We start from the raw sequence: 13,212 nt of genomic DNA, 5'->3' as shown, positions 1-13,212 counted from the left end.
CGCCCACACTGGCAAGGCACGTGGAGTGCTCCTGGTACTCCACTTCCACGAGAGGATTAACAGCTGTTGTGTATTGGGTGAGACACTGCAGCTCCAGTGTAATCGAGGAGTTACCTTACAGCGCTTTGATTGACCTCTGGAAATGTCCCATAATCCCATTAACTGAAGTGGCCTCTCTTGTCTTTGTTGTGAACTCTGAAAGGACCACTTCTGCATTCCTCCCAAGCTCCCTTTGGGAGTGCCAGCTGCTTATCTGGTCCGAGAAAAAAAACAAACAGCTAATGTTTGCTTTGAGTGAGTGAGAGAGGTGGGAGAAGGAGTGGGTCTGAATTTACAAGACAGAATGCTGACACGCTCTCAGCACCCCAAAAACACACTCCACCCCCCCTCCCCATTTGAAAAGCACATTGCGCTTTCAACTCTCAGTGTGGACAGACTGAAGCGCTTTCCCTAGTGCGCTCTCTGAAGCCTGGTTTAACCCAAAGCGTAGACAAGCCCTTACTAACCCTCTGTGCTAGATGGATGAACGAGTGAAATGCTTTGTTTTGACAAAATTGTGTCACTGCAAGCTTACTCGGGGAGGAAATTGCCTTACAGATGCCCAATCAGGTTGGGCCTGTCAGATTTTTGTGGTTGGTAAACAGAGGGCCTGGAGCTCCCGTCTAAAGACCATGTGGTTCCACCCAGAGCAGGAAATCAAGTTTGTCAGCCAAAGGGTGCAACCCTGAGAGACTGAAAGGGGTTCTAAATTGCAGTTCACCAGCAAATTGCACATTTAAATGTCTGCCTAGAGGAGGTAAAGTAGCATTCCCCCAAAACAGCTGCCTTCATAGGAAGCAAGATGCTGATAACTACACCAGTATTCAAGCAGCTCCATAATCCTTTCAAAGACAGTGTCTCCAGCCAATACTAACAACTTACTTTAAGGTGGGTTGCAATTTTAATTGTAAAGACAGTGCCATTTAAAAGACAATTTTCAACCAAATAGTAAGTCATTGAGTCTAGCTCAGTCTTCTACCTCTTTTTAAAAAAAAGAACAAAAAACACTGTCAAACTTTAAGTAAAGCACTTACTGCCTGTTTTTTCTCATCCTGGAATGTAGCTTAGCAGCAAAGGGTTCTTCTCCCTCACAGCTAGAGGTGTGCCACACCAGATACAGAATTACAACTTCAAATGCATCCGATGAAGTGAGCTGTAGCTCACGAAAGCTTATGCTCTAATGAACTTCAAAGCTCTATCTTTTAAAAAAAAAAATATTGCTCGCAACTCTATTCATTACAAAACTTTAAAATATTGCTGGAAAAAAAAACCAAGGCATGATTAAGAGGTTTCCATTAAATCCAAACAGATGGTGGTGGTGATCTCCTGCTGCTGTCTACCCCCATAAAAGCATTACACTCTCATTTTGAAAATCATGATTAACACCACAGTGGTCACCTTACAAATTTATGGATCATCTCCAGGTAGAAAATTCCATTCACACACATTCTCCCTAAAAATACTTTAAAAATTACAATTAAAAAAAAACAACCTCTACTAAGTATGCCATAAGATGCTATAGTGGATATGACCAAAGTATCTAGAAAAAATACTTTCAGTGCTTTTTTGGTAAAGTACATGGGGTGTTTTAAAACCAGCAGCTGTCATTATAGACCTGAATGCACCATCATCCAAAAGCTGAAAACTGCAGCCAGCTCTGGCCCTGGTGTTTCATTGCAGCATGGCAGTGAAGGAGTCAATGTACTACTGAACCTTAATTTGTGTGGAGAGGGGAATGCCAGTGATTTGAGCACGTGCACTTTCCAAACAGTTTGACTCTGTTCCCAGTGGTTGCTATAATCTACAGCTATGAGAATGTCTTGGACTGCCAGCCCAAATCAAGCTTACATGTCTAGGAAGGTGAGTGTCTAAGAGATGATTTTAAATTAAATTAAGATCACACACACCCTGCCCTGATTTGTGGGTAATGTGCTTAGCTTTAAATAGTACTGGAAAAAACATGATTTACAAACTTATTTAAAAATTAAACATAAATAAAAGTCTGACACTGAGAAATCAACTATTGCATATGCTGCATAGCCTACCATATAGCATTCAGAGCCCACACATTTCTATAGACTTATTTAAATGGCATCTAGAAAGCAAAAATAGATAGGTAGCATTCAGTAGAAATGCAGTTTCTGAGGAGCAGGAAGGGATAGTGCCCTGTCACAGTTCTCTTAAAGCTCTAGATTCACAGTACAAGAGAGATGTGAAGCAATTTCCAATATTCCTTTATCTAGCCAACTACTGAAATGTGTGGATATTACACCACAAAAACCCCCACTATGTTAAAAAAACATCAATGGACCAAAACCCATAAAAGCAAGAAAATGCAGAGTAAAGGTATAGAAACTCTTGTGCACCTGGGTAGCATGACTTGGAGTTTTCTGGAAATATCTAGGGCCAATTGCAAGAGGAAAGTAGAAATACCACACAATGACATCTAAGTAAACTGATTCTTCTGGCAGAAGGCCCCATCAATCCCTGGGGTTTTCAAACAGCTGTTATTCTAAGGTGCAGTTTCTAAGATATGCATGAGTGTGGCTTAAACCCAGTATATCTGATGAGGCTGAAGGAATAAGACTTAAGAATCAACCCTGTTTGTGAGGACCTATGGAGGCTATGCATGAGGGAATGTAAAACTGAAAACCTATTTAAAAAAAAACATTCAGTACAGTGAGAAGTATGGCATACTGTGTTTTACAATATAAAAATATTCAAAAGGATCCACTATATTCTGGAAAATCCCAAGTAAATGTCAAAGTATAACTCCTAGTAAGTGATATGAATGTTCAGTTATTGACAACAAATCTTGTAAATCTGTGGTCTTTGTACTCCAGGTAGTTTCTCTGCAGGTTTTCCCTCACCGCTCTCTCCTCCCTTTCTGGTGTTCTCTCAGTCAAGGAGAAACATCTCCTAGAAAGACAAGGTTAGAGTAAGTTGCCAGCTTCCTATGGAAACACTCCCAGTGGCACCCAGTGAGGGGCATTTTAACACCATCTTCACAAGGTGATTTCCCCCTTGTTCCCAATACTCAGATCCTTAAAGCATTGACCATAATTTTCTACTACTGTGCGTCTAAAGCCAAGCACCAAAAGATACACTGAGGCACCCTAAATAAGTGCCCTGATTTTTCAGAAGCCCCAAACACCCACAAATCCCAATGAAGAAGCCAATGAGAATTGTGCATGATCGGCACTTTTGAAATAGCAGAGTAACTTTATTTATTGTATTATATTATATATGAGATGGGTACTTGACTTTCGGCATGAAGGTTTGAAAGAGAGGCAGTCAATGGCATTTTCCTCCTACCAAATTTGGCTTTTTAAAATTGTACTGTAGTGATCTCTCCACTGCTCCCCATATTCATCCTCTCTCCACCTCCCAAACTCTCATCCACACACTTTTTGTTTTGAATGGTACACACACACACACACACGGACTGTTTAATTATACCTTATCTACATGCTATCTGGCCAAAACATGTTGGTGCACCAATGTAACTGATGCTGAACACGGCCCTAGGAATAAAATGTTTGCTAGACAATGCTGCTGCCTTTATGGATTCTTAAAGCAGCTACTATTGTTTCCAAATTACTAAACTGAAAAGCTAGGTATTGAGGTTATAGCAGATCACAGCAACTTTAACTCAAGTTTTGGGGTCTTTTCTAGATTAGGAAAAGAAGCAGATTGACAAATGGTTCTCCTCTGCTTTAGTAGTAAACCTTTGGCCTCAGGGCTAGGGCTGGGATAGAGCCCATCCCATAACCCTTCATTCACTGCTGCAGATAACAGAGCCTAGGGGTGAAGGGGGAAGAAGCCCCTCCACTTCCAGACCTGAGGAGTGCAGCCCCCCCATTGGATCCACCATTAAAATGCTACTGCACAATGTCCTCGTCAAGTGATGTTGAACTCTGACCCTTTTCACAGCCACCGTAGCTCAAAGAACATATGCTGGTCGGTGGCGGCGGAGCAGCTTGAGCAGACGCCGGGATGTGGTATGAGATCCTGCCCAGCACGGCCATCATGGGCCTGTGCCTGACCATCCCTGGCGTGTCGCTCATCCACATCCACATCCACAGATACCTCAACGGGGGCAAGGAAAAGAGAATTGCTCATCAGCCCTACCAGTGGCACCTGATGGAGAGAGACCGGCGACTGTCGGGGGTTAATGACTACTATCGGTCCAAGGGATTGGAGAACACTGACTAAGAAGCAACTCGTTGAGTGAAGAGTCCTAGTTCCTGTACAAAGTAGTTTAGCTCCAGTAAACATGCATTTATATTTGATTCAACATGTTATATGGTGCATATAAACCTGGAAAATGAAAAAAGAAAAAAAAAACAAACCCATGTGCCACTGCAGCTAGCAGAGACACCACTACTCCTTGTGCATACCACCATTTTAATATTGCTGAGAGGAGGGGAGGAGGCCCAGAAAGCACCACCTCTTGACATTGTCGGACTGCTTCTTTTCCTAGTGTGGACAGACTCAAAGTTCCTAATTTTAGTCAAGGGGTAAACATCACTCTGTGGTCGCTTGTTCTTCTGCACAGCATAATGTTATCAAGACAGAAAGACTGAGGGGGTGTGGGGGAGATAGTCATTACAGGTAAATATGCTGCAATGATGCTTTTTCTATATAGGGCTCTAGAATTATCCATGTCGTCAAGCTTTTGTTTACATAAACAAGGGTAAGGAATTTCACCCGAGTTTGGCTATTATCAAAACAGAAAAATGACAGTACCTGGTTTTAATTAGGTTATGCTAATACAATAAAATTGGCACAATTGTGTTATTCATTCTGATTTCTCACAGCAAAGCCACACCAGGCTTGGACAGGTCCTTGCATAGAAGACCTCTAGGGAAAAAGCCAGGAGCTGCAGGAAGTGGTGTTGGCAATTTAGTGAGTGGTGAGGTAGGGGTTCATATTTAACACCCTTGTCTTTTTCCTTCTAAGCAAGTACTAAACCAATGTCCAAGTAACGTGGTGTTGGAGATGCTGGATACAAAGTAAAATGGAGATCCTGATCATCCATGGTCATAGATGAAACTTCTTGCAAACGTCTGAGCAATTGCCTTCCCTGAAAAGTTAACTCAGATTATACCTAAATTCTGCATCCGTCCACACTCACAGAGTCACTTGTAGCAGCATGAGTTGGCTGGCAAGACCAGAGATGTAGGCTAAAGCCTGAGTAAGCACAACTAATCAGCTGCTAATACAGCCATGCTGCTGTAGTGTGGACACAGGACTGGCCAAATTCCAAGTTGGTTAATGCCATCCAGCCTATCCAAATTAACCTGTTGCTTCATTTGAAACAAATGTTGCTTATCATTTCCTGTTCTAAGATGGTTGTAGTATACATGCCAGCCTTCCTATTTAAAAAAAACATTAGTATCTTCATTCTGTCCCACGGACATTTTAGTCCAATGTATTTCTACAGAGTTAGTGTCTCTACTTATGGATAACTAATGGGGTAGCCGCTGCCTGCTTGAATTTGGCATTTGTTGAAATGATTTCTGCAATACAATAGTTCCTAAAATTCACACTGGTGGTTTTTCCCCTTTTTGTCACCAAAGATTTGAAGCCCTGCTGCCACAGCATCAGCCTGAAATCTAATCAGCTGAAGTTAAAAATAGTCTTACATACTACAAGCATTTTCCTGTTCGGTGTTTTAAAAAACTAACGCAAAGATCCACAGATACAGTATGCCAGTACACAAAGTGCTGTTCGATGCACAAAATAAACTACACACATTTTTCTCTGTACTAGTATTGAAAGAGGTGATTCTTGGGGCTCCCAGCCAGTGAAGTTCTACTGCAGCTTAGGTCTGCAAGACATTTTGATACTTAGATTCATAGATACTAAGGTCAGAAGGGACCATTCTGATCATCTAGTCCGACCTCCTGCACAGCGCAGACCACAGAATCTCACCCACCAACTCCTATGAAAAACCTCACACATGTCTGAGCTATTGAAGTCCTTAAATCATGGTTCAAAGACTTCAAGGAGCAGAGAAGCCTCCCTCAAGTCACCCATGCCCCATGCTACAGAGGAAGGCGTAAAACCTCCAGGGCCTCTCCAATCTGCCTTGGAGGAAAATTCCTTCCCGACCCCAAATATGGCGATCAGCTAAACCCTGAGCATATGGGCAAGATTCACCAGCCAGATACCCAGGAAAGAATTTTCTATAGTAACTCAGATCCCATCCATCTAATATCCCATCTCAGGGGATTTGGCCTATTTACCCTGAATATTTAAAGATCAATTACTTACCAAAATCCCATTATCCCATCATACCATCTCCTCCATAAACTTATTGAGTAGAATCTTAAAACCAGATAGCTCTTTTGCCCCCACTGCTTCCCTTGGAAGGTTATTCCAAAACTTCACTCCTCTGATGGTTAAAAACCTTCGTCTGATTTCAAGTCTAAACTTCCTGGTGGCCAGTTTATACCCATTTGTTCTTGTGTCCACATTGGTGCTGAGCTTAAATAATTCCTCTCCCTCTCCTATATTTATCCCTCTGATATATTTATAGAGAGCAATCATATCTCCCCTCAACCTTCTTTTAGTTAGGCTAAACAAGCCAAGCTCCTTAAGTCTCCTTTCATAAGACAAGTTTTCCATTCCTCGGATCATCCTAGTAGCCCTTCTCTGTACCTGCTCCATTTTGAATTCATCCTTTTTAAACATGGGAGACCAGAACTGCACACAGTATTCTAGGTGAGGTCTCACCAGTGCCTTGTATAACGGTACTAAAACCTCCTTATCCCTACTGGAAATGCCTCTCCTGATGCATCCCAAAACCGCATTAGCTTGTTTCACAGCCATATCACACTGGCAGCTCATAGTCATCCTATGATCAACCAATACTCCAAGGTCCTTCTCCTCTTCCGTTACTATTAATTGATGCGTCCCCAACTTATAACTAAAATTCTTGTTATTAATCCCTAAATGCATAACCTTACACTTCTCACTATTAAATTTCATCCTATTACTATTACTCCAGTTTACAAGGTCATCCAGATCCTCCTGTATAATATCCCGATCCTTCTGTGAATTGGCAATACCTGCCAGCTTTGTATCATCTGCAGACTTTATTAGCACACTCCCACTTTTTGTGCCAAGGTCAGTAATAAAAAGATTAAATAATATTGGTCCCAAAACCGATCCCTGAGGAACTCCACTGGAAACCTCTCTCCAACCTGACAGTTCGCCTTTCAGTAGGACCCGTTGCAGTCTCCCCTTTAACCAATTCCTTATCCACCTTTTGATGTTCATATTGATCCCCATCTTCTCCAATTTAACTAATAATTCCCCATGTGGCACGGTATCAAATGCCTTACTGAAATCTAGGTAAATTAGATCCACTGCATTTCCTTTATCTAAAAAATCTGTTACTTTTTCAAAAAAGGAGATTAGGTTGGTTTGGCACAATCTACCTTTTGTAAAACCATGTTGTATTTTGTCCCATTTACCATTTACTTCAATGTCCTTAATTAATTTCTCCTTCAAAATTTTTTCCAGGACCTTGCATACTACAGATGTCAAACTAACTGGCCTGTAGTTACCCGGATCACTTTTTTTTCCTTTCTTAAAAATAGGAACTATATTAGCAATTCTCCAATCATTCGGTACTACTCCTGAGTTTACAGATTCATTAAAAATTCTTGCTAATGGGCTTGCAATTTCAGGTGCCAATTCCTTTAATATTCTTGGATGAGAATATTGAAGTACTTGAAGTACTATGCAAATCAACATGTCTGTGCATCTTCCACTTCTAGAGTTACAGGAAGTACCTTGCTAGATCACATTCAAAATACTGATATTCCAAGAGAAAGCTAAAAGGCTCTGATAGATTTCTTCAAGGACTCGTGATGTCTGGTCCTCTCTGGCTGTAGGTGTTCCCTCCTCAAGTCAGCCTGTGGGTCAGAACACATATTTCTACCTGCTTACCTAGCCTTGCTGTTCTTCGGCAATCTCAGTCTCCTGGTGGACAACGACCTTGGTCACAGACATGTCCGGGTGCTGCTCTTTTGCTTCTTTGATGGCCTGCACTAGAACCTAAGAAAGAAACAGCTCTTCAGAGAAGCACTTTGGGCTGCATACAGCGGAACAGCTGTAAGTGAATTTCACTGCAGTCTCTCCCATGTCACCATACCAGACACTGGGTGAAATCCTGGCCTCACTGATGTCCACAGCAAAATTCCCATTCATTTCAGCGGAGGCAGGATTTCACCTAGTGGCTGCAGCCTTGAGCAGCAGGGGGAGGGCTTCTGGTCTGCCAACCACTCCAACCAAGAGCAGAGGGGAGCCAATCTGGAACAGCAGGTCCAGTTGACAGTCTCCTGAGGGTGTAAAAAGCCTTAGCTCCAGGAAATACCACTGCCAGCTGACTTCATTGTTGCTACCTTCCCACCTTACAAGGATGATAAAATTATTTTACATATGAAGCCTACAGGGAATGCTCTTGCCATATGCCTTCAGTTGAGTTGTTGGTCTAGAGTTGCACTAACTCATTGCACTTGCTCTCCACTAACCAATATGAATCACCATGTAACCGACCTTGTTTCTTTCTCCAGCCATCAACCACCACTTTGTTTGCATGCTGTGTCCCTTTCCACTTTACTATGTCTTCCTTGTCTGTGTAATTTTGGAAGCTCTTCATGGTAGATACCATGTCTTCATGCCATTGCACAACATAGCACAAAGAGGTGCCCCACTCCTATTGCTCTCTTGGCACCATTACAATACCAATAGCAGCAGTATTGCCCATTTGCTGTAGCCGCCATCATCTTCACAGCATGTTAGAAAATTACATAAAAACTGGAATTATTGGACTTACCCTTGTTACCTTTTGTAACCCTGCCTTGTTGCCTGTGTCCAGGAAATGAACAGTCTTACATGCATTTATGTCACACCTTTATTAAACTGTCAGAAGACTACTTATCTCTGACAAAAATGAAGCAAATGAAGACACTTGAATCTCTCAGTCTAGAAAGAAACTAAGCAGAGAACTATATGTGGAAGTTGCAGTGCTTTCAAATCTTCCTGGAAGCAAGTGACATTGCAGGGTGAATTCCCCACTTTTTTGGGTGGGGAGGGGGGGCAGGGGAGAAGAGGCGGAAGTTCGGAGGCATTAGAAATGTACAGTAAATTCCAGCGGGAGCACAAAGAAATAGAAGCTGCCAAAGTCAATCAGATTTTGATCCATCCAATCCATGCACTTGGGAAAAGCACATTTGCTTTACAAGAACCCAGTTGCAAGTGAGTCCATTGTTGCAGGCCTTTGCAATAAAGTTGTCAAGAATGAGAAGAATTAACAGATTAGAGACATTTGTAGAACAACAGAAAGTCTGGTCTATGTAAGATTATTGGGAGAAAGTCTCAAATTTGTAAAGAACAGTGGATATTAACTAGTAAAACCAGTTTCTCAAATGAAAACATTGGTGAACGCAAAAACTGAAGTTAATCTAAATAAGATGCACACTGAGGCATAAAGACAAAATCTGAATGAAAACAAATAGCAACCAGATTTGCTGCTGAAGATAGGTATTTGGGTTTCAAATTCTAAAAATCAGGTTCTATAACAGATTGGTTTGTGCCAACTGGAACAAATTTCAATACAGGAAGTATATTAAAGAATCACATCCCAGATCTCTGAAGATCGAAATGTGGTTGTTGATCATCTGCTGATTTAGGACTAAATGATTCCACCACAATGGGACTATGGTTTTGTAACATGTAAAATAAGAACCATAAATTGTACAGGAACAAATACAAGGTCAGGCTGAATGAGATTAGTTAGGTGGGATAAACACTCAATGACAAGGGCATGACCGTCTTAGACCCATGAATGCTCAGTGGTTTGAGCATTGGTCTGCTTAAACCCAGGGTTGTGAGTTTAATCCTTGAGGGGGTCATTTAGGGATCAGGGGCAAAAATTGGGGATTGGAGAGGGTTGGACTAGATGGTCTCCTGAGGTCCCTTCCAACCCTGATATTCTATGATTCTATGAATGCTAGAGGCAGTCGTACAAATGGAAAGACCTCAACAGGATCGCCTCTCAGACATTCATGGGCATGTTAATTTTGAAAAGTTAGGGATGAATTTGCTTAGAGTGTGTTAACTTCTCCATTCAGAATGCTGTGTGAGAACTACACATAATGGGGCTTGAATGATTGGCAAGAAAATCATTTGGGAATTAAATCACAGAACCACCTGTATTGAAATATTTGGAAAGAGTCTAGGATCTCAGCTGATGCATGCTGACATGGTTTGGTGCTGTCCTTCTAAACAATAATTGCCCTGTGGCATGTGCTTCTAAAAACACTAATATACATCAGAACTGTGCTCTAATTAGTGTTGAGTGTCTGAAGTACATAGCATACTTTTCATTGCTATATAAATAATTACTTCATTAGACACCAAAAAAGGGTCTAAAAGTCAGCTTAATGTTCATATGAAACCATACTATTGTGATTATGGGAAAGGGAAAGTTCACAAGAGGAACAGTTTATTGGATCAGGTTTAGGCAGCAGCTCAGTGGCTTTGAAAATTGTATATATCTGTAATTTCTAGGAAAAGCTCATAACTCCAGTTAGGAAGAGTTACCAGATTCCCAGTCAGGGTTCTGTTACTAGTTGGGTCCACTAAGTAACTTTTTCAGATATTTTGTTTTTATCAAAAACATGTTGGAGCATGTTGTCTACGTGGAAACAAGAGTTCTTCAAGAAACAGAAAACAAGAATACCCAACATAAAAGGGAAAGAGATCCATGAGCACTGTTTAACATGTTAAAGAATGCATCTGATCCTACACTGACATGGTCTTTCTCTGGTGACTTCTCCCTCCACAAACTAAATGAAGATTTGCTAAACCAGGATGGCAGTGTGTGTGTTTTCTTTAAAAATACATCTGAGTTTCATACTAGCTCTCTAAACTTTCCTGAGCCAATTTAATTTAATAATAAAAATGGCAACACTATAGTTCAACACCATTCAACAAAGGTTCTCAAAGCACTTTACAAACATTTAACCCTCAAGATCCCCTAGGAAGTGGATATGTATTAAGCATTTTACAGACAGGCAAACCAAGGCAGAGTAGGGTCTGTGACTTGTCAAAAGGTTGCACGCAATTAGTATCAGAGCCCAGAACAGAACATAGATAGCCAGATTCCAAGGTCAATATTCTAACCACTGGAAAACATTATGATCAGTAGCAAAAGCTGTTTGCTTCTAAACTTCAGTTGCTTTCAGCTTTGATACCCTTGTATACATAAGCTTTCTACTCTAAATGTTTAGCTATTCAATCCAAATATCATTCAGGATATAAAAACAAAACAAATCCTTGCAAACGTGCACACACAGTCCCCTAAACTCTTCAATGATCCTTGAAAATACAACAAGTGATGGATTACTAGTCTAAGTGACTAAAAGAATGACTGAGCTGCCTCATGCTTATTCTTCATCAGAGACTTTCATGTCACATTTCCTCAGTTTAAAAAAACAAACTTGTTCTGAATTGAAAAAAGCCAGCAGCACACTCAAAGTTGAGCCCTTCTGCCATGTATAAAAACTTCTGGAAACAAAATTTTGTGCTAATATCTGGCAGAACAGAATTCAGCTTGCTCTGCTCCAGCTACAGTATGTCTCTGCAGAACTAAATGCCTGTTTGCCAGTCAGTTACAACTTGAAGACATACAACAGTAATAAGTAGCACTACAGGGACATCTGCAGTTACTTTTCTGACATTAAACAGTTTAAAATGAGAGACCTATGTCTGCAGCTGAAACACTGCAAATAAAAAAATGTTACCTCTTCCACAGAGACAAGTAATTTTATTTCTAGCCCAGGCCAATTTCCCTAAGCTGCAATCTAAATGACTGGATTTACCACAAGTGAGGCCACTTGACTGTCTAGCACAGAAATAATTTGCAGGTTAGAACAACTGATTAGATCTTTGCAAAACTAAAATGTCTCTTGGCTGGGTAACACTAAAATCGCTCACCTGATCGTGGTCAATGTCTGCATCTCCTGTGATGACAATTCTTTTTTCAATTCTTGTCTCTGAAATTCCACCTTTTACAGTCTAGTATGAAAGAACATAGGTTACTAGTAGACTACAGTGCAACAATGGCAAAGAATTACAAAGTGGATTGAGGTTGGCTTTCAAAGACAGAACTCAAACTAAAGTCACTTGCCGATTACCAAAACATTACTGGGAAACTAGCATAACTGGATCATAGACAGAGCGAGAGGACACAAAAAAAAATCTAACCTCAGTGTATGACAATATTCTCTTCTTACAAACCAAACAAGCACATGTCAATAAAGAGTTTTTTAATAAATAAAAATATTAATCATTCCTGTCTTGTGGGCTGGAATGTTAATCATGTCAAAGGGACACTGTCAATGTAACATGTTCCATTATTACAGCTGAAAATCATTTTAAAAATCTAATTTGTATTTCAGCATCTAGAGTATTCAGTCTCTGTTGTGTGCTTCACTCAACATGGATAATGCATTAAGGCTGCTTAGTTTCACTTTGACTCCCAGGAACTAGCACACTAATATTAATTTTGTTCAGAGGAATGTTCAAATCCAAAAATTCCCAGCAACTCTGCACTGAAATAAATAAAAAACAAAACAAGAGGCCCACAGCAATGCTGGCAGTTAGTATGTCCATGACAGCGTTAGTGAATTATTTCAGGTTTTGTAAAACCTTTGATAAAAATGTGACATGGGTCTAGAACTAGGGGACATTCCTGTAACTTAGAAGTAAACTGAAGTCTTCAAACTCGTCCCTACTTTCTCAAATTGAGGATTTCTCACATGTAAGTTTGATTTGCCAACAGTCCCCAACTTCAATCATTTGTAGCTCAGACTCTGCATTAATTAGAAGTTCTAAACAGGACTCAATCTTATTGACCGTACAGAAGAGGAAGAACTCCTCAAAGGCTAGCTACATTTACAATGAAAATAAATATTTGGCAAACACACTGACAGGAGGTTCTCAGAACTGCCTCAGGATCCCAAGCTATTGTTGGATCACTAAAACTGTGGTGGTACAGTTCTTCAGGAAGCAAGATAATGTCCATTTCCAAGTGATTCTGAATTGCACTGGTGTCGGGCAGAATTAAGGGAAGAGAAAGGGGAACACAGGATT

At 40.7% G+C, this 13,212-nt stretch overlaps 2 protein-coding genes across 47 annotated transcripts in view; one reads left to right on the top strand and one right to left on the bottom strand.

Annotated features, from left to right (window-relative positions):
* Positions 1 to 1,433: 1,433 nt before the first annotated feature.
* Positions 1,434 to 13,212, bottom strand: part of EPB41 (erythrocyte membrane protein band 4.1) — a 206,427-nt gene continuing 194,648 nt past the window's right edge. For 43 of the 46 annotated variants that reach the window (XM_038377825.2, XM_043506176.1, XM_043506173.1 and 40 more), the window contains 3 exons: positions 12,055 to 12,135; positions 8,002 to 8,109; positions 1,434 to 2,958 (listed from right to left, as the gene is read on the bottom strand). In XM_038377825.2, coding sequence (XP_038233753.1) covers positions 8,002 to 8,109; positions 12,055 to 12,135 — 189 coding nt within the window. In that variant the 3' untranslated portion in view covers positions 1,434 to 2,958. The remainder of the gene's footprint in view (positions 2,959 to 8,001; positions 8,110 to 12,054; positions 12,136 to 13,212) is intronic. The other 3 variants (XM_038377812.2, XM_043506163.1, XM_043506166.1) reach the window with 1 other exon arrangement.
* LOC119845487 (NADH dehydrogenase [ubiquinone] 1 alpha subcomplex subunit 1-like) lies at positions 4,001 to 4,390 on the top strand. Its single transcript, XM_038377837.2, has one exon. The coding sequence runs from the start codon at positions 4,036 to 4,038 to the stop codon at positions 4,252 to 4,254; it is 219 nt and encodes a 72-aa protein (XP_038233765.1). The 5' UTR covers positions 4,001 to 4,035; the 3' UTR covers positions 4,255 to 4,390.

The sequence above is a fragment of the Dermochelys coriacea genome, chromosome 19 (assembly GCF_009764565.3).
Source record: "Dermochelys coriacea isolate rDerCor1 chromosome 19, rDerCor1.pri.v4, whole genome shotgun sequence".
Taxonomy (NCBI): domain Eukaryota; kingdom Metazoa; phylum Chordata; order Testudines; family Dermochelyidae; genus Dermochelys; species Dermochelys coriacea.
The sequence above is the reverse complement of the archived record's forward strand: the minus strand, read 5'-3'. Positions and strand labels throughout refer to the sequence as shown.